At 47.0% G+C, this 22113-nt stretch overlaps 1 protein-coding gene across 1 annotated transcript; it reads right to left on the bottom strand.

Moving 5' to 3' along the window:
- Positions 1-875: 875 nt before the first annotated feature.
- Positions 876-3900, bottom strand: LOC145360936 (putative G-protein coupled receptor 139). The gene is made up of 2 exons (XM_080216442.1): positions 3804-3900; positions 876-1786 (listed from the first exon to the last, which is right to left on the bottom strand). Exons 1-2 carry the CDS (start codon positions 3898-3900, stop codon positions 876-878), a joined length of 1008 nt encoding a protein of 335 aa, XP_080072568.1.
- Between the last annotated feature and the right edge of the window lie 18213 nt (positions 3901-22113).

Below are 22113 nucleotides of genomic sequence, written 5' to 3' on the forward strand. Positions count from 1 at the left end.
GTGCAGTTCTGGTCCCCACATTATAGGAAGGATGTGGAGGCTTTGGAGAGGGTGCAGAGGAGGTTTACCAGGATGTTGCCTGGTATGGAGGGGAGGTCCAATGAGGAGAGACTGAGGGATTTGAGGTTGTTTTCGTTAGAAAGAAGGCGGCTAAGAGGGGATCTTATTGAAACATATAAGATGATTAGAGGTTTAGATAGGATGGACAGTGATAGCCTTTTTCCTCGGATGGAGAAAGCTAGCACGAGGGGGCATAGCTTTAAATTAAGGGGTGGTAGATATAGGACGGATGTCCTATATCTTTACCCAGAGGGTGGTGAGGGATTGGAATGCCCTGCCTGCTGCAGTTGTAAATGTGCCTAGTTTGGGGGCGTTTAAGAGATCCGTGGATAGGTTTATGGATGGAAAGGGTTTGGTTTCAGTTAGAGGGTCATTGTTTTTTAACTGGTCGGCGCAACATCGTGGGCCGAAGGGCCTGTTCTGCGCTGTAATGTTCTATGTTCTATTCTTACGCAGTCTGGCCGACATGAGACTGCAGATCTCCAGGTGTGTGGGTGACTCTCAAATGTGCTCTGAAATGGGGGGCAGTTTGGGATGGACAATAAATGCTGGTTGCAGCCAGCAACACCCACATCACATAAATGAATAAAAAATATACAACAAGAGAAAGAACAAGCAGATTATTTGATCCAGGTGGAAAGTTGTTTGTTTATCGTATTTTGTTAACATGTTAAAGGTTGGAATGATTTATCCAGTTTCTCGCATGAAGTCAAATTGCTGCATATTTGTTGAAGCTAACAATGAAATAGGAATCGATTACGGGATGTTTTGCTCTTTGTTTGTATTCCCGGAGCCAGCTGGGCATGTTTTAATTTCTATTTGTTTCCCCAGCAACATTTCAAGATCAGACTGATGGGATATTTCAGCAGCGACTTGAATTCGTTACGGAATTTATTCTGAGTTGCTGCATAAATGCAGGTGTTTGTGCAAGAACTCAAAAGCTGAAGCATAAAACCGATTTCTTGTAGGACATCTGAAATGCTAATTGATGCATTATCTTCCAACGTGATAATTCGCAAGTATATAGAATTCACCAGAAACATCACCCAGAGCAAGATAAAATTTCCTGAGATGACAAAGAGTAAAATGATGGATTTTCTTCGCTTCTCAATTTCAGGATCACTGGGATTCTTCCCACTGCTGTGGAGCCGGAGTCTCCTCCGGGCCCCGCTCGACACCAGAATGTGTCTAACAGTCAGCGCATTGAGCAGAAGGATCAGAAAGAAAGGAACAAACGGAGTTAAAATATAATGTATTGTTTCTACTGCTCCCCATACCCTAGAAAGAAGAAAGGTGTCTAACACGTAACAAAACCAAGGAATGTTAAACAGTAGATATTCACTGCTCAAAATAAAATACCAGAAAGTATTTTTCAATAAGAACAGCACCGTCACGCTTCCCACAACTATGGTCGCTGTTCTCTCTGTGCAATATTTTGCTTTCAACTTCTGACAACAAATTGCCACAAATCGATCAAAGGTAAAAGCAACTGTGTACCAGACTGAACAGTCAGTTATTGCATAAAGCAGGACGCCGTGTATATTACATAATTTAATGTTCTGTACAAAAAGGAAGTGTGTGACGTGAGCAATGGGAATCTGTCTGAGTATCACATCAACTATAATAACCAGTAGATCTGCCACTGCCATGGAAACCAGGTATCGAGCGACACATTTCGAGAGACCACATCGTCCTTGAGATAGGATCACAATCGTCACTAAGTTCACTGTAAGGGAGTTTGCAAAAGAAAAAGCAGCAGTATTCAATGAGATTTCAGTCTGAAATTAGAATTTTCATCACTACATATAATGAGAGTGTCTTCTTTGTGAGAGTTTCTCCTGTTGGAGATAGACTTTGCAAAAACAGCAATGGACTGTGAAATAAAGAACCAAACAGGATCAAACTATCCATAATAGATACAGAATCTGAGTTCTTAAAGTTAAAATGCATTCATTCGTGTCACAAATACACTTAAATTGACACTGCAATGAAGTTACTGTGAAAAATCCCCGAGTCGCCACACTTCTGCACCTGTTCGGGGACACTGAGGGGGAATTTAGCACGGCCAATGCACCAAACCAGCACGACTTTCAGAATCTGCTGCAAACGTTAAGAAATGTCATTCCTGAGATGGGGGATTGCTGCTCCATCTTGTAGAAAATAACAAGCTATTGTTTGTGAAAGCAGCAATCACCCAAACTTGGAAAGAGCTGAAAGCTGTGTAGAATTGGGCTTTAACTGTAATAGATATCAGGCTGCTGTTGCCTGGGAGGGAGATTTGGGGCGTGGATATTCCTGTGATCACTGTTCACCGATTGTTCGAAGAAAGTGCACAAATGTGGAAACAGTACGGGTTCACAGTCCAGTTCAGCGCTGGGGCATCAAACTCTCCTCCTCCCCACACTCCATTGAGACAGAGCTTGTCCAGGGAACAGCATTGCCGAGGCAGATTGTTCAGGGGAGATTAAAGTTGGCATTATTGGAAGAGGAACATAGAAATCTCAGCATCCTTGCCAACAGAGCCACATCAGGCAACATCCATGGACAACTTATCCAATTACTGTGTGAAAAATGATAGGGTATTTTGCTACACTTTCAGACTAACTCAGAAATGTGGAGGTGAAACGTGCTACTTCTCAATGCAGTGCCCCGTGTGATGATGCACGCACAAGCCCAGTCCCATTTCCCAGCACTTCCTGCATTGTGTTGGATGCAATGGTGTTTGCAGTGTTCCTCTGAATGCTTCTTAAGTGTTGTGAAGGGGAGAGGGAGGGGGTCAGGTAAGATGCTGTGTCGCCAAATCCGTGCAAATTCAGTGGTCTCCTTCTGCACGGCAGGGACTTGATGTTCAACTCTTTGTCTGCATATTTATCACAACTCTGTCACATTGCTGCTCTACATCTGAAAATGTGTGCAGAATAAAGACTTGGAAATGCAAATAAAGTCTTGAAAACATAACTGAGCAAAGAGCAACATGCAGTTTTACATCAGGCATTGTGTCCAAATGATGTGTTAAACTATCAAAGCTTGCTATGTCCTGGTACAGCAAGCATCAGAATTTTATTCCGTGTCCTGGCTTGGGAATATACTGCTGTTCCTTCATGGTTTCCGAGTAAAAGTCCGTGGAGTCTGGAATTGCTGGCGTTCCGATGTCACAAAATATAGCAGCAGAGCAAAAGCTGCTTCATCTGCACTGTCCCAAGAGCAAGAACGATTGGGCAATAAATGCTGAACACACAGAAGCCCACGCCAATTCAGTAAAAGAATGAAACATCTGGCAAAGTGAGGAGGTGATCGTGTAACAAACAGAATTAGGCAGATATGTTCCAGTGTGACACATGGAGACAGATACATAGAACACTCTGAACATGGCAAATTGCAATTTAGCTCACAAAATCCCTGTCAATCCAACATGTTTACCACAAATACTGGTTATATGGAAGAGTGTACATAACTGTAGGAGATTAATTGATCAATGATTATTACTTTTACAGAGCATTCGTTATTTTATTGAGAGTTTATCTAATGTCAGCTGAGTCTGTGGGCATCTGGATTAAAATGTGGCCCAGCGGGAACTTTTCCAATAAGTTCATACTTCATGTTTCTTCACCATCAACAGCACTAATTCAGCATATGTTACTTACCAGGGCCATCAATGAGCTGAGAGAGTGAAAGGAATCCGGAAGTACAGAGGAGAAATGCCACAGTTAAACATGATGCATGGAGTTAACAGCGACACTTACAGGGAACGCCAAGAGCAGCGATGATGGGATAATATATCTTCTGCACTTCCCAGAGTGTGTGTACCACACGGAAGGTTATTGAGAATTCCCGAAGCATGTTTGTAGTTTGGCAGCAGAGAGTGAACCAGTCAGCACTCGAGGTTACTGAGGAATTGTGGAAGGACATTGAAAGAAGCCTCACATTTATCTGGGAGTGGAATCCACAGAGAGGAGTTTCTCTGGGGATTAACATTACTGACAATGAATAAACAAACACAATGTTTTCAATATTTCAATTCGAACCTTCTGAGATTTTCAAAAATGCAGCTAAGCAGACACTGGACGGACAGAAAGGGAAAGCGTTCAACAAATAACAACAACCAAAGAACAAAGAATTTACAGGGCAGGAACAGCCCTTTGGCCCTCCAAGCCTGTACCGACCATGCTGCCCGACTGAACTAAAACCCTCTCCCCTTCCGCAGATCATATCCTCTATTCCCATTCTATTCATGGATTTTTCAAGACGCCCCTTAAAACTCACTGTTGTATCTGCTTCCATTCCTTCCCCCAGCAATGGGTTCCAGGCATCCACCATCACCTGTGTCAAAAATCTGCCTCGTATATCTCCTTTAAACCTTGCCCCTGGCACCTTAAACCTCTGCTTCCTCGTAAGTGACTCTTGCACCCAGGGAAAAAGCTTCTTACTGTCCACCTTGTCCATGCCTCACAATCTTGTTGTTCATCCATCAGGACCTCGACACCATGAGTCATTTTGAGGCTGGTTGCGGTGTGTCCGAAGATGACTGATCAGGGCCAATTCGGGTATGGAATGTCCTGGCACATATTGGGCAGATTTGTGTGGGCACTGTAGTTGTTGCGCTGGTGGCTCTGGATTTGTGCAACTGGTGTTTAAGTTGTGCTTCAGCACTGCACCTTGCTTCATAAGCTTGACAGCCTTTGTGGGTGAGGCAGCAGCAGGTAGGGCGGTTTTGTGCCAGTCTTTCCCAGGTGGTCGTGTTTATGTCAAGCGACTTCAGGGAGGACTTTAGTGTATTTTTGTAATGTTTCCTCTGCCCTCCATGTGAGCTTCTTCCAGCAGAGAGTTCCCCAAAAAGGAGCTGCTTGGATATGCGCTCGTCCAGCAAATGGATGATGTTAGCGCGAGTGGGCGGACACGATCACTCCGGACTCAGGGTCAGGTTCAACAGCGGGACAGCTTTATTTTAACGTCGATGGAGGTGCAGTCAGGACAGACAGACCGAACTGTCCCGAAAGCACTCTAAAGACCCGCCGCAATGGGTTACAGTTATACCTGAACTTCAATACATTGTACAATTCAAATACTAATGTTTTGTTTCCAGGATTCGACTCTGACCATCCTGTTTCGATGTCTTCAAGTATTGTAACGATGTTTTTAAGTGTGTGTTAATCGTTTCTGTCTGATGAGTTTATTAATGGTCTAGAATCTCCGGGGTTTGAACAATGGGTGTTTGACTGATCTCAGGAAGTTTGTGGGGCCAGGGATGCTTCCTTAGTTATGCTAATCCTTAGGTTTCTCCATAGAGGGTTGCTTGATTAGAGCAGAGGTGCTGATTTGGTTGGATGGGGGTGTACTTTTTAATTTCCATCCTGTAGGTGCCATCCTGTCCGGTTCTCTTTGTGTGCGAGCCCTCATTTGCATTCTAAAAGCATGTCCTTGCCTGCGAGTCTGTGTCTGTTTCCTTGTGACCTTTAGTGGGGAGGCTCTGAGTGCAACTTTACTCTGCTTCCATATTGTGTACCCAATTTCAGAAAATTTATTGTCCGATAACAATGACATGACCTGCCCACCGGGTCTGTGCTCTCATCAGCCGTGTGGGGACTGATGGCAGACTCGCTCCAGAGAGAACTTCAGTGTCTGGTACTTTGTCTTGCCATCTAATGTGTAATATTCTGCGAAGACAAGTCATGTGGAAATGATTGAGCTGTCTTGCATGCCTTCGATAGACAGTCCACATTTCACAGGCATATAGGAGGGTAGTGAGTACCGCGGTGCTGTAGACCTTCAGTTTTGTTTGTGAGCTGATTCCTTGACGTTCCCATACAGTGGAGCGCAGTCTACCGAAAGCAGAACTTGCCTTTGCTATTCTGCAGTTAACTTCTGTATCAATAGTCACTGCTTGGGAGAGGGTGCTGCTAAGATCAGTGAACTGGTCCACTGCCTGTAGTTTCTGTCCTTTGATTGTGATTATGGGTTCTGTGTACGGTACATGAGGAGCAGGCTGGTGCATGACTTCAGTCTTTTTAATGTTGATGGTGAGTTCAAAGTTGTCACAAGTTGTGGAAAATTTGTCCATACTGACTTGTATCTCTTGCTCTGAGCCAGTAAACAGGGCGCAGTCATCGGCAAAGAGGAAGTGTCTCAGAACAGTCTCCTTCACTTTGGTAATGGCTTGAAGTCTCCTCAGGTTGAAGAGTTTCCCATCCACTCTGTACTTTCGGCTGATTCCAGCAACACTGTCCTGGAATACATCATTCAGCATGGCAGTAAACATCATGCTGAACAGTCTGGGTGTTTGACACCATTGGTGACTGGGAAATCCTTCAAAGTTTCTCTGCCGTCCAGTGCTCTGGCCATCGTACCATCATGGAACTGGCATTCCATCTGAATGAATCTGGGGGGGCAGCCGAACATTGACATGATCCTCCACAGGCCTTGTCGGCTGACAGTGTCGACTTCTATCAGGTCACCCCTGAATCTCCGTCATTCCTGCGGGAACAAACAAACTTTCTTCAACATCCATATTCTCATAACTGATGCCCTCCATACCAGACAACATCCTGGTAAATCTTTTCTACACCCTCTCCAAAGCTTCCACATCCTTCTGGTAGTGTGGTGACCAGGATTGAACTCTATATTCCAAATGCGGCCTCACTAAGGTTCTATAAAGCTGCAACATGACTTGCCAATTTTTAAACTCAGTGCCCCGGCCGATGAAGGCAAGCATGCCGTATGCCTTCTTGACTACCTTCTCCACCTGCATTGCCTCTTTCAGTGACCTGTGTACCTGTACACCCAGATCACTTTCCCTATCAATACTCTGCCATTTACTGTATATTTCCTATTTGTATTAGACCTTCCAAAATGCATTCCCTCACATTTGTCCAGATTAAACTCCATCTGCCACATCTCCACCCAAGCCTCCAACTAATCGATATCCTGCTGTATCCTCTGATGGTCCTCATCGCGATCCGCAAATCCACCAACCTTTGTGCTGTCTGCAAACTTCCCAAACAAACCAGTTACATTTTCCTGCAAATTATTTATATGGACAAATAAATATAAAATAATATAATAGTTATTATAATTGTGATATAATTAAAATTTAATTATTATATAATAAATAATTAGAAATGATAAATAAATAAGAGCCAGAAGGGGACATGAGAAGGCCTTGGTGGGTAAGATTAAGGAGAATCCCAAGGCCTTCTACAAATATGTGAAGAGTAAAAGGATGAGAAGAGAAGGGATTGGACCGATAAAAGGTGAAGGGGGAAAAGTCTGTGTGGAACCGGAAGAAATGGCAGAGGTGCTTAATGAGTACTTTGCCTCGGTATTCACGGTGGAAAGTGATCTGGGAGGTTGTACTACAGGTTTGCGGCAGACTGAAAAGACTGAGTATGTGGATGTTAAGAAAGAGGATGTGTTGGAACTTTTAAATTCTATGAAGGAAAGATAAGTCACCGGGACCGGATGGGATGTACCCCAGGTTACTGTGGGAGGTGAGGGAAGTGATTGCAGAGCCCCTGGCGATGATCTTTGCGTCATCGATGGAGACAGGAGAGGTTCTGGAGGATTGGAGGATTGCGGATGTGGTTCCTATTTTCAAGAAAGGGAACAGGGATAGCCCGGGAAATTACCGAGTGGTGAGTCTGACCTCAGTGGTTGGTAAGTTGATGGAGAGGATTCTGAGGGACAAGTTTTATGAGCATTTAGAGAAGTTTAGAATGATCAGAAATAGTCAGCACGGCTTTGTCAAGGGCAGGTCGTGCCTTACGAGCCTAGTTGAGTTCTTTGAGAATGTGATTGAACACATTGATGAAGGAAGAGCGGTGGATGTGGTTTACATGGACTTCAGCAAGGCGTTTGGTCAGGTACCCCATGCAAGACTTCTTGAGAAGGTGAGAGGGCATGGGATCCAAGGGGCTTTGGCCTTGTGGATCCAGAACTGGCTTGCCTGCAGAAGGCAGAGAGTGGTTTTGGATGAGTCTTTTTCTGCATGGAGGTCGGTCACCAGAGGAGTGCCCCAGGGATCTGTTCTCGGACCCTTGCTGTTTGTCATTTTCATAAATGACCTGGATGAGGAAGTGGAGGGATGGGTGAGTAAGTTCGCCGACGATACGAAGGTTGGTGGTGTTGTGGATAGTCTGGAGGGATGTCAGAAGTTGCAGCAGGACATAGATAGGATGCAAGACTGGGCAGAGAAGTGGCAGATGGACTTCAACGTGGATAAATGTGTCGTGGTCCATTTTGGCCGGTCCAGTGGGGTGAAGGAATACAATATCAAGGGTAGGAGTCTTAGCAGTGTTGAGGAGCAGAAGGCCTCGCAGGTGGAGGATGTGGTCAAGAAGGCGTATGGTGTACTGGCCTTCATTAATCGAGGGATTGAGTTTAGGAGTCGGGAGGTAATGCTGCAACTTTATAAGACCCTTGTCAGACCCCAGTTGGAGTACTGTGCGCAGTTCTGGTCGCCTCACTACAGGAAGGATGTGGAAGGTATTGAGAGGGTGCAGAGGAGATTTACAAGGATGTTGCCTGGATTGGGAGGCATGCCTTATGAAGATAGGTTGAGGGAGCTGGGACTCTTCTCCCTGGAGAGACGAAGGTTGAGAGGCGACCTGATAGAGGCTTATAAGATGTTGAGAGGAATAGATAGGGTGGATTCTCGGAGGCTATTTCCCAGGGCTGAAATGGTGGCTACGAGAGGACACAGACTTAAGGTGCAGGGAAGCAAGTACAGAGGAGATGTTCGGGGTAAGTTTTTCACTCAGAGGGTGGTTAGTGAATGGAATCGGCTGCCGTCGGTGGTGGTGGAGGCGAACTCGCTGGGGTCTTTTAAAAGACTTCTGGATGAGTCTCTGGGATCTAATGGGATTGGGGTTATAGATAGGTCTATGGCTTAGTAGGTTTCGATGTGACTGGCGGAACTTGTGGGCCGAAGGGCCTGTTTGTGCTGTAGTGTTCTCTGTTCTATGTTCTCAAAGCCTCCACATCCTTCTGTTAGTCTGGTGACCAGAATTCAACACTATATTCCAAGTTCACCCAAACTAAGGTTCTATAAAGCTGCAACATGACTTGCCAATTTTTAAACTCAGTGCCCCAGCCGATGAAGGCAAGCATGCCGTATGCCTTCTTGACTACCTTCTCCACCTGCATTGCCACTTTCAGTGACCTGTCTACCCAGACACCCAGATCCCTTTGTCTATCAATACTCTGAAGGCTTCTGCCATTTACTGTATATTTCTTATCTGTTTTAGACCTTCCAAAATGCATTACCTCACATTCAGCCCATCAAGCTTGCACTGACAATCCCACTCAGGCCCGAACCACAAAACCTTGCATATTTACCCTGTTAGGGTCGGGGGCTAAGAGGCAATTCAGTGTGGCCAGCCGACCCAAACCGCACACCTTTGGCTTGTAGGAGAATGTGCAAACTCCACACAGACTGTCAACTGAGACTGAGTCTTTCAAGGGAAAACTGCAATGGGTGCAGGAAAGGCATGTGCCAGTTAGGAGGAAGGATGGGAAAGGTAGGATTAGAGAGCCGTGGATTACTAGAGGTATAGAAGACCTGGTTAGGAAGAAACAAGAGGCGTATGTCAGGTCTAAGCAGCTGGGAACGGAGAGAGCGTTGGAGGAATACAGAGAGAGTAGGAGGGGTCTCAAAAGGGGAGTTAGGAGGGCAAAAAGGGGGCTTTGGCAGGTAAGATTAAGGAAAATCCAAAGGCGTTTTACTCCTATGTTAGGAACAAAAGGGTGGCTCGGGGTAAAATCGGACCTCTCAGGGACAGACGTGGGGAATTGTGCTTAGAGTCTGAGGGAATGGGGGAGATCCTGAATGAATACTTTGCGTCGGTATTCATGGAGGAGAGGGGCTTGATGTCTAGTAGGGTCATTGAGGGAGCTGTAGACCAAGTGAAAGATTTTTGTATTACGAGGGAAGAAGTGTTAGGGCTTTTAGATGGCATTAAAACTTGAAAGACGGCGACTGAGGCGGGATCTAATAGAGGTATATAAGATTATGAAGGGTATAGATAGAGTAAACAGAGGTAAGCGATTTCCTATGTTACAGACACACAGTACAAGGGGCCACGGGCTGAAGGTGAGGGGGGAGAGGTTTCACACAGATATTAGAGGGAGGTTTTTCACACAGAGGGTAGTGGGGGTATGGAATGCTCTGCCAAGCAAGGTGGTGGAGGCAGGCACGCTGGAGTTGTTTAAGAGTAACTTAGACAGGCACATGAGTGGGTTGGAGATGGGAGGATATAGGAGATTGTTTTAAATAAAGTTCATAAACAGTGGACAACCCTGGTAATGGAAAGGGATATGGGATGATAATAATGTTTTTTCTCTCTTAATTCACAGGTTTTAAGTCGGTCCGCCTTGTTGTCCAACGAGGGGCATACACGCGATTGGTCGTACTGGGGCTGCTCTTGGTTGTTCGAGATTGGCCGAGTGCTTCATGTCGTTAGTGTGTGCTTAAACTGGGCCAGATACTGGGCAAGACGACAGCTCAGTGACTATCACTGTTTGCTGTGCAGACACATGGATTTGGGCCGGTGTCTGTGGGAGTTTGCACATTCTCCCCGTGCTTGCGTGGGTTTTCTCCGGGTGCTCCGGTTTCCTCCCACACCCCAAAGATGTGCTGTTAGGCTGATTGGAAGTAATCCTAAATTAGTTTCCCTCACTGTGGATTGCCATAAAAACAATAGATAGGGGTCATGGGTGGAGAGGGGGACTGGTAATATTAAAATGGCGGCACAGGCTTGTTGGGCCGAAGGGCCTGTTTCCCGTTGCTGTGTTGTTCTTTGTTCTCTTTGTTCTTTGAAAAATAAATGAATAAAAGGGCTGGAATTGATTGATATAACTTTCTGAGATTATACATGTGGTACATTATATATAGTACAACGATATAAGTTATCTAACGTCACTTTATTCTATTCAATGAAGGGTGGGTCAGGGGGCAGGGGGGAAAGGTCAGGGGGCCTTACTAAAGCTCAGCCGAGGGCTCTGGGTGGGAGTTAATCCAGCAGGAGGGTCCCGGGCTGGACTCCTGCTGATCCTCTTCCCTTCAGGCTCTCAGGGGAGGGAGGGGCAGCTGGAGTCAGACCCCACCATCCCCTGGTGCTGACACTTGTGGGTCCCCACGTCCTCCACCCTGGACACGGACCTCATGACCTGAGCCACGGTGCGGACATCTGCTGCCATGGAGCGCCCGTCTTGCGCCAAGCTCACCGTCCTTGCGATGCTGGCCTCAGTGCCCTGCAGAGATAGTGTCACCTCCTGGGACACCCCCTCACTCCCCTCCCCCAGTTCCTTCACCCCCTGGGACACCCCCTCACTCCCCTCCCCCAGTTCCGTCACACTCTGGGACACCCCCTCACTCCCCTCCCCCAGTTCCGTCACTCTCTGGGACACCCCCTCACTCCCCTCCCCCAGTTCCGTCACACTCTGGGACACCCCCTCACTTCCCTCCCCCAGTCCCTTCACCCCCAGGGACACCCCCTGTTATGGTACGAAAGTTATAATTTTGCAGGAGACTCAAGAGAGTGAGAGAATGATTTGGTATACAACAAGATTAGGTTCACACTTCGTACCTTTATTTATCCTTACTTATCTATCCTTTTTTATCTATGGTATACAATTACATTATACATTCAGTATTAAGCACTCAAAAAGAAGAACAGCTACAATTACAGTTTACAGAGAGTATTCAGCACTCAAGAAGAAGAACAGCTACAATTGCAGTATACAGACGGTATTAAGAAGAAGAGTTACGTATATTTACCATCAGGACTGTGCCTTCATCCTTCCAACCACTGGGGAGCCCTTTTCAGTCTCGGTGAAGGACCAACACGTTGTCCCGATAACGACCGGGCGATGCGCGCTTATCCCATGGTTGAGCGTCCACCGAGACAATGGGAATCCCCCTTTTTAAAGGCTGAGGAATGAGTTGATCAGGCTCATTCCTCTGCTCTGATATCCAATCAATGACAGTCCTGAGAGTGTTCACGCGTTGTTCCCGAGTACTTCACGCGATTACGTGAGTTACTGTGCATCACCTTTATTTACTTGCTTGTGCAGTTTGGCACGTATACCTTTGTTTATGTACACAAATAGGGCTTTTATCACCTTGTTTGCTTATGTATGTAGTCTGGTACATACGCAAATAGGGCTTTGTAAGTTGAAGAATCTTGAATGTGTTTTTGGATTGTATTGAGTGCCCTGTTAACATTCTGTGATTTGGGAGGCATTGTTTCGCGGACCAGACATTGATTACTTCTATTACACCCCCTCACTCCCCTCCCCAAGTCCTGTCACCTCCTGGGACACCCCCTCACTCCCCTCCTCCACTCCTGTCGCCTCCTGGGACACCCACTCACATCCCTCCCCCAGTCCTGTCATCTCCTGGGACACCCCCTCACTCCCCTCCCCCAGTCCCTTCACCCCTGGGACACCCCCTCACTCCCCTCCCCCAGTCCCTTCACCCCTGGGACACCCCCTCACTCCCCTCCCCCAGTCCCTTCACCCCCTGAGACACCCTCCTCACTCCCCCTGCCCTCAATTCTGGGTCCTCCCTCCCCTGCACAGTCAGGGTTTACACAGGGACTGGCTCGATAGATTCCTGATGTCTCCCTGGGCCTTCTCCTGAATTTCCTGGAACACCAGGAGTTGCTTCTCTCCAGCGATGTGTCACCAAAACCCCTCCAGCCTGAGCAAGGGAGCCTGGACAGAGATGACGGGAGTGGGGGGAAGTGGGGGAGGTGAGTGGCTGTGCGGACCACCCAGGTTCCAGCATCCAGAGGCACAAGGGGGTGAAGGAGCCCCTTCACTCCGCCAGGAAAAGTGGCAGGATGGCATTGCAGCAACACTCTCCAATATGGACAACAAGCAATGAGACTGTGTGAGTGAGAGAGGGACTGACTGCTGGGCTGAATGTGTCATCAACCTCAGAAACACACGGCACTGAAGCCAAACCCTGTGAGGGTTCTGCTTGAGAAAATGATTGGGGAACGAGCCCCAATTCACAGCCCAGTATGTGGCCAGTGGATGCAGAGACACAAGGGGATTGGGTGTGACTTAATGTGTCAATAAATGTCCCCATTATCCTGAAGCAGAGATGGTGTGTGTGTGTGTGTGTGTGTGTGTGTGTGTGTGTGTGTGTGTGTGTGTGTGTGTGTGTGTGTTTGTGTGTGTGTGTGTGTGTGCAGACTTAGAACATAGAACATTCCAGCACAGTACAGGCCATTCGGCCCTCGATGTTGCACCGACCTGTGAAACCAATCTAAAGCCCATCAAACTGACACTATTCCAATATCATCCATATGTTTATCCAATGACCATTTAAACACTCTCGAGTATAAAAGCTGGCATCTAATGTTGCAGTTGTACAGAACGTTTGTTCGACCGCATTGGGAGTCCTGCGTCCAGTCCTGGTCACCGCACTACCGGAAGACCCTGGAGAGAGAGCAGAGGAGGTTTACCAGGATGCTGCCTGGTGTGGAAGGACTGAGCTATGAGGAGAGATTGGGCAAATTGGGGCTGTTCTCCTTAGAAAGATGGAGAATGAGGGGAGATCTAATAGAGGGGTATAAGATTATGAAGGGTATAGATAGAGTAAACAGTGGGAAGCTTTTTCCCAGGTTGGATACAAAAATTACGAGGGGCCACGGGCTTAGGGTGAGGGGGGGCGAGGTATAATTCAGATGTTAGAGGGAGGTTTTTCACACAGAGGGTTGTGGGGGTGTGGAATGCACTGCCAAGTAGGGTGGTGGAGGCAGGCACGCTGGAGTTGTTTAAGGTTTACTCAGATAGACACATGAGCGGACTAGAGATGGAGGGAAACAGGAGACTGTTCGAAATAAAGATCAAGAGCCTTGGGATGTCCCTGGGAATCAATTGATTCCTAGCGACCTTCCAACATATTTTCTGGCTCACTTGCTTTATTTCTGAGCTTCTGGGGATTCCGTAAATGTCTGTATAAGTTTTGCATGTTTATCGATGTCTTTTCTTTTAATCCACAGGTGATTCGGTCCGCCTTGTTGTCTAACGAGGGGCATACACGCGGTGGGTCGTGCGAGGGCTGCTCCTGGATGTTCGAGAGTAGCCGAGTGCTTCACGTCATTAGTGTACGCTTAAACTGGACCAACTGACGGGCAACACGGCAGCTCAGTGACTATCACTGTTTGCTGTGCAGACACATGCATTTGGGCCGGTGTCTGTGGGAGTTTGCACATTCTCCCCGTGATTGCGTGGGTTTTCTCCGGGTGCTCCGGTTTCCTCCCACACCCCAAAAATGTGCTCTTAGGCTGATTGGTGTCACAAATTGTCCCTAAATTAGTCTCCCCTCAATCTTCCCCAATAGGCGTAGACAAAGGTCATGGGTAGAGGAGGACACTCACAATGTTAAAATGGCGGCGCGGGCTCGTTGGGCCGAAGGGCCTGTTTCCCGTGCTGTGTTGTTCTTTGTTCTTTGTTAAAGTTGGCGAGTCCACAACTGCTGCAGGCAGGGCATTCCACACCCTTACTACCCTCTGAGTAAAGAACCTACCCCTGACATCTATCCTATATCTATCACCCCTCAATTTAAAGCCATGTCCCCTCGTACTAGCCATCTCCATCCGGGGAAAAAGGCACTCACTGTCATAGAACATAGAACATAGAACATTACAGCGCAGAACAGGCCCTTCGGCCCACGATGTTGTGCCGACCGGTTTCAAAACAATGACCCACTAACCTAAACCAATCCCTTTTCATCCATAACCCTATCCACGGATCTCTTAAACGCCCCCAAACTAGGCGCATTTACAACTGCAGCAGGCAGGGCATTCCAATCCCTCACCACCCTCTGGGTAAAGAACCTACCCCTGACATCCGTCCTATAACTACCCCCACTTAATTTAAAGTCATGCCCCCTCGTGCTAGATTTCTCCATCACAGGACAAAGGCTATCACTATCCACCCTATCTAAACCTCTAATCATCTTATATGTTTCAATAAGATCCCCTCTTAGCCGCCTTCTTTCCAGCGAAAACAACCCCAAATCCCTCAGCCTCTCCTCATAGGACCTTCCCTCCATACCAGGCAACATCCTGGTAAACCTCCTCTGCACCCTCTCCAAAGACTCCACATCCTTCCTGTAATGTGGGGACCAGAACTGCACACAATACTCCAAGTGCGGCCGCACCAGAGTTGTGTACAGTTGCAACATAACGCTGCGACTCCTAAATTCAATCCCCCTCCCAATAAACGCCAAGACACCGTATGCCTTCTTAACAACCCTATCTACTTGATTCCCAACTTTCAGGGATCTATGTACACATACACCTAGATCCCTCTGCTCATCCACACTATTCAAAGTCCTCCCGTTAGCCCTATATTCGACACATCTGTTATTCCTACCAAAGTGAATTACCTCACACTTCTCCGCATTAAACTCCATCCGCCACCTCTCGGCCCAGCTCTGCAACCTATCTAAGTCTTCCTGCAAACTATGACACCCTTCCTCACTATCTACCACACCTCCGACTTTGGTGTCATCAGCAAATTTACTAATCCACCCAACTATACCCTCATCCAGATCATTAATAAAAATTACAAACAGCAGTGGCCCCAAAACAGATCCCTGAGGCACACCAGTCGTAACCGAACTCCATGATGAATATTTACCATCAACCACCACCCTCCGTCTCCTATCCGCTAGCCAATTCCTGATCCAATTCCCTAGATCACCCCCAATCCCATACATCTGCATTTTCTGTAGAAGCCTACCATGGTGAACCTTATCAAACGCCTTACTGAAATCCATATACACCACGTCCACTGCCTTACCCCCATCCACCTCTTTGGTCACTTTCTCAAAAAACTCAGTAAGGTTAGTAAGGCACGACCTACCTGCTACAAAACCATGCTGACTATCTCCAATCAATTCATTACTCTCCAAATAACTATAAATCCTATCCCCAATAATTTTTTCTAAAACCTTGCCCACAACAGAAGTGAGACTCACCGGTCTATAATTCCCGGGGAAGTCTCTGTTCCCCTTCTTAAACAATGGGACAACATTCGCTAACCTCCAATCTTCCGGTACTATACCAGAGGCCAACGACGACCTGAAGATCAGAGCCAGAGGCTCTGCAATCACTTCTCTTGCCTCCCAGAGAATCCTGGGGTAAATCCCATCCAGACCAGGGGACTTATCTATTTTCAGACCCTCCAGAATATCCAGCACGTCCTCATTATCAACTGTAACACTGTCAATTCTACTCCCCTGCAACCCAGTGTCCTCCTCAGCTATATCCATGTCCCCCTGCGTGAACACCGAAGAGAAATATTGGTTTAATGTCTCTCCAATCTCCTCCGGTTCCACACATAACTTCCCTCTGCTGTCTATAGTTGGCCCTAATCTTGCCCTAACCAACCTCCTGTTCTTGACATACCTATAGAACGCCTTAGGATTCTCCTTAACCCTATCAGCCAAAGTCTTCTCATGTCCTCTTTTAGCCCTTCTTAGCTCGCTCTTCAACTCCCTCCTAGCCAATCTAAAGTTTTCTAGTGCACTACCCGAGCCCTCAAGTCTCATCCGAACATAAGCCTCCTTTTTCCTTTTAACCAACGAGTCAACTTTTTTGGTGCACCACGGTTCCCTAGCCCTATCAATTCCTCCTTGCCTGACAGGGACATACCTATCACGGACTCGCAGTAGCTGCTCCTTGAAAAAACTCCACATTTCGGACGTTCCCAGTTTCTGTAATCTCCTAGTCCAACCTATGCTTCCTAATTCTCTCCTAATAGCCTCATAATTACCCTTCCCCCAGCTAAAACCACTGGCCCAAGGTTCATGCCTATCCCTTTCCATCACTAAGGTGAACGTAACCGAATTGTGGTCACTATCACCAAAATGCACACCAACTTCCAAGTCTAACACCTGGTCTGGCTCGTTTCCCAGCACCAAATCCAATATAGCCTCACCTCTAGTTGGCCTATCTACATACTGAGTCAAAAAACCTTCCTGCACGCTTTGTACAAAAACTGACCCCTCTAACGAGCGAGAGCTATAACAATTCCAATCAATATTAGTAAAGTTAAAATCCCCCATAACAATTACCCTATTACTTTCACTCCTAACCAGGATCGTCTCCACAATCCTTTCCTCTACCTCTCTAGAACTTTTAGGAGGTCTATAAAAGACTCCCAACAGGGTGACATCTCCACTCCTATTTCTAATCTCCGCCCATACTACCTCAACAGACAAGTCCTCATCAAACTTCCTCTCTGACACTGTGATACAGTCCCTGACCAATAATGCTACCCCTCCCCCTCTTCTACCTCCTTCTCTACTCCGCCTAAAACATTTGAACCCCGGGACCTGCAGCAACCATTCCTGCCCCTGCTCTATCCATGTCTCAGAAATGGCCACAACATCAAAGTCCCAGGTACTGATCCACGCTGCAAGTTCATCCACTTTATTGCGAATACTCCTCGCGTTAAAGTGTACGCATTTCAAACCCTGCTCCACCCCACCCCTGCGATGCTGTGCATTGCGGACCCCATCTATGCCCCCCTCACTTTCAACCCCTCTACTCAGGATCCCACCCCCCCTCCGAATCAGTTTAAACCTCCCTGCATCGCCTTAGCAAATTTACCCCCCAGGATATTGGTCCACCCTATCTAACCCTTTGATCATCTCGTATGGCTCTATTAAGTCACCTCTAAACCTTCTTCTCTCCAACGAAAACAGCCTCAAAAACCTCAGCCATTCCTCATAAGACCTTCCCACCATACAAAGACAACAAAGAACAAAGAACAACCCAGCACGGGAAACAGGCCCTTCAGCCCAACGAGCCCGCGCCGCCGCATCACCCTACACCTATTCTACCCTGCATGTCTACGAATGGGACCATACCAGGCAACATCCTGGTAAACCTCCTCTGCACCCTTTCCAATGCTTCCACATCCTTCCTATAATGTGGTGACCAGAACTGTACGCAATACTCCAAGTGCGGCTGCGCCAGAGTTTTGTACAGTTGTAACATGACCTCATGGCTCCTAAACTCAATCCCTCTACCAATAAAAGCTAACGCACCGTTCGCCTTCTTAACAAACCTACCAACCTGAGTGCGAACTTTCAGGGAGCTATGCACATGTACCCCGAGATCTTTCTGCTCATCGACACTACCAAGAGTCCTTCCATTAGCCCTATATTCTGTACTCCTGTTACTCTGACCAAAGTGAATCACCTCACACTTATCCACATTAAACTCCATTTGCCACCTCACTGCCCAGCTCTGCAGCTTATCTCTGTCGCTCTGCAAACTGTAACATCCATCCTCACTGTCTACAACTCCTCCAACTTTGGTGTCATCAGCAAATTTACTAATCCATCCTTCTACACCCCCATCACGGTCATTTATAAAAATGACAAACAGCAGTGGCCCCAAAACAGATCCCTGAGGGACACCACTTGTAACTGAACTCCAGGATGAACGTTTCCCATCAACACCACCCTCTCTTCTTACAGCGAGACAATTCCTGATCCAAACCAATAAATCACCCTCAATCCCATGCCTCCGTATCTCCTGCAATAGCTTAGCATGGAGAAGATACGGAGGCATGTGTGCATGCGTATGCAGGCGTGTGTGTGTGCGTTGGTGTTTGTGTATATACGTGAGTGTGTGTGTGCGTGTGTGTGTGTGTGTGTGTGTGTGTGTGTGAATGAGAGAGAGAGTGAAGGAGAGAAGGAGGGAGGGAGGAGGAGAGGGAGGGATGGATCGAGGGGCGGACATATGGATGGATGGGGCCGGACAGCTGCAGCTGTGCCAGATGTGGAGGTCCTGGGGCCAGATGAGGAGGAAGTGATGGAGAACAGCGGTCAATAGACAAAGTTAAAGTTATCACAGACAAGATGGAGACAAAGACAGCAGCCGCCTCTCTCTCAGACACTGATGTCACATCAAGATGTAATGTGAGGAAAAGAGAATGAAGGTGTGAAGAGGCACAAAGTTGGTCTGGCTGTTGAAGCATTGCACACTTATTCACCCACAGCTGTGGGGGGTAAACGTCTGCTTTGCCCTTCTGGCTGGAAGAGGATGTGGCTTTAAAAATTGTTGTGGGGGTGGCAGGGACGAGGCTGGTGGAGGTGGCGACCATCCTGGCATCTCAGTGGTTTCCTGCTGATGGGATCCTCATTCTGTGTCTCATTCCTGCACAAAATCAGATCAAATCAAATGGTGTCTGACCTCCCTGGCACATCTCTCCATGAGCCTCACACCTCTGGAACATTCCTGGCCTCTTCCTCAGAATCCTCACCATCATCCTCAGTGTCTGAGTGTGTCTCCTCTGTGTCTTCACCTGGGACTTCCTCTCCTCATTACAAAGCCCCGTTTTGAAATGTACATCCCTCAATTCACCCTCAGACACTGTTAGCCTGCCCTCTGTTAAGCTGCAGCTCTCCCTCTGAGTGTGGACCTTCCCTTTGTGGCATAACTGTCCCCCCCTTAGACATTCAGGACCCGTTATCTGACAGGACGCTCCCGTCCTATCGGCCAGACAACGTCTGCATTCTGACTCCTTTACCCCCAAACCACCCACCAATTAGTTTATTGCCCTTCCCCACTCATAATACATTGTCTAAACGCAATTTCGCAAGGCCTTTGACAAGGTCCTGCATGGTGGGTTGCTGCAGAAGGTAAAATCTCACAGGGTCCAGGGGGAGGCAGCCAATTGGATCCAAAATTGGATTGAGACAGAAGACAGCAGGTGGTTGTAGAGGTTGTTTTTGAAACTGGAGACCCGTGACCAGCGGTGTGCCTCAGGGATCGGTGCTGGGACCACTGCTATTTGTCATTTATATGAATGATTTGGATGAGAATTTAGGAGACATGGTTAGTAAGTTTGCAGATGACACCAAGCTTAGTGGCATAGTGGACAGTAAATAAGGCTATCCAGGATTCCAACGGGATCTTAATAAATTGGTGGGTACAATTTTGTCTTTTAAAAAGCATTTAGATAGTTATACGGGTAAGTTTGGTATTGAGGGACATGGCCAAACGGGGGCATTTAGAACTAGCTTAATAGTAAAAGCTGGGACAGCATGAAGAAGTTGGGCCAAAGGGCCTGCTTCCATGCTGTAAACCTTTGTGATTCTTGCCAACAAGAACAAGTCCATGTCTGTGAACATTCTCCTCACCCCTCCCTCTTTGCCTCAGAGACCCCCACCCACCACTTATCCAAACTGACCACTTCACCTGCTGCTGCTCAGCTTTACCCTAAGCCGAGCAGCATGAGTTTGTTGTTTGCTGCTGACCTCACCTTGATGGTCAGACTTATTGTGGGAAAGTTGTAATTTAATGAATGTGCATGAGATTCAGAAGTACGGAAATGATTTTCCCATCAGCAGACACTGTGAGTACCGTCTGCCACTGAACTGCCGCTAATGTAATCCAATAAACGCATCCGGCCATCAGGAAAGGGAGATTTCAGGTCCTGTCCGATTAAGTCACCCTGTCAGCCGCATTTCCTTTCCTGATGGTCCAAAAAAATTCAAACCAATATTGTGCTATTGAGCAAACATTCTTAATCTCAGGGATTCATTTCTTTTCATCATTCAATAATCGCACAATTGTAATAAAGGGATATTTAAACACATTCCTCAACTGCTCTCTAAACTTAGCCTGAACGACCGCGTAAATATAAGTGTTTGTGCAGCAGCTCAGGAGCTGCAGCATGAAGCCAAATTCCATAACAGTTCCATGCATGTACACGGATCGATATTACAACAACCACATGCGGTACCATATGGAATATACCATAAATGTTGCCCATAACAGGATGAAATTTGCTGAGAGACTAAAGAGCAAAATGATGGATTTCCTTCGCTTCTCCATCTCTGGATCTCCGGGACTCTCCCCAGCGCTGTGATTTCGCAGTCTCTTGCGAGCTCTGTTGCTCACTAAAATGTGCTTCACAGTGAAAAGGTTGAACAGCAGAATCAGGACAAATGGTACAAATGGGGTCAGAATGTGGTGGGCGAACTCGATCGAAACCCAGACGTGAGAAAACCGAACAGATTCCGGTACAAAACAAAAGAAGGGGGAGTTGAACAGCAAATACCGACCGGTGTATATAAAATACCACATCGTGTTCTTTAAACAGCTCAGCACACTCACGGTTCCCAGGGCCACAGCTGCCATTTTCTCGGTGCAATATTTCTTTCTCAGATTCTCACCACAAATAGCCACAAATCGATCAAAGGTGAACGCGACAGTGAACCAGACGGAACAGTCAGTGGCTGCATGAAGCAGCACACCGTGGATATTACACACTGGGACATCGACCAGGAAAGTAAACTGTTCCCAAAAAACAATTGGAATCTGTCTCAATACCACATCCAAGATGATTACCAGTAGATCTGCCGTCGCCATGGCCACGAGGTAACGCGTTACACATTTGGAGAGACCGCACTTCCCCTGAGCTAGGACCCCGATCATCACTGAGTTCACTGTGTGGATGGGGAATAAATAGGAAAATTGTCCATCATTATGCAAGCAAGCCTATCAGATTCATTCAGGACATTGAGGTTTTGAAATGTATTTTTGGTTGGGTAAAATAGTTGGGTGTTAAGGAGTGATTTTTCAAATGGTGAAGTGAGGTTGAGCAGTAGCGAGGTGCAGGGAGGGAAGTCCACAGCTCGATGGTCTGGACATTCACAGTTTGATTCAAGTGTTGCTTCCTGTCACGGTTGAGGTGTGACAGAAACTATCTGTACAGATATTTATTCATCAGCTGGGATACTTTATAAAGACAATTTTTTCAGTTCTTTTCAAAATGGACATTAGCCAACCTGAAAAAAGAATCTGCAGCTGGTCACCTGATGCCTTGCCTGAGTTTCAACATAACGATGGCTACACGGACACTCAGCCTGATCCAAGCAACTTCAAACATAGACAATTCTTCACAGGTCGCAATCGCCCAGAATGGTGCAAATGGCCACAACATTAGTGACTCCAGCCGGTTTGGAAAAGAGAGCCTGTTTACTGACTCGTGACCAGTGTCTCCGACAGCAAAGAACTC

This window comes from Carcharhinus amblyrhynchos, chromosome 33, assembly GCF_965287045.1.
Source record: "Carcharhinus amblyrhynchos chromosome 33, sCarAmb.v2.hapA, whole genome shotgun sequence".
NCBI classification, from domain to species: Eukaryota; Metazoa; Chordata; class Chondrichthyes; order Carcharhiniformes; family Carcharhinidae; genus Carcharhinus; species Carcharhinus amblyrhynchos.

Bases quoted from the DNA above. Each gene is read 5' to 3' on its own strand.
- LOC145360936 (XM_080216442.1), bottom strand. From the start codon at position 3,900: ATGCTTCGGGAATTCTCAATAACCTTCCGTGTGGTACACACACTCTGG. The intron at 1,787-3,803 runs GTAAGTGTCGCT...ACTCCCTTACAG, and splicing joins CGCTGCTCTTGGCGTTCCCT to TGAACTTAGTGACGATTGTG.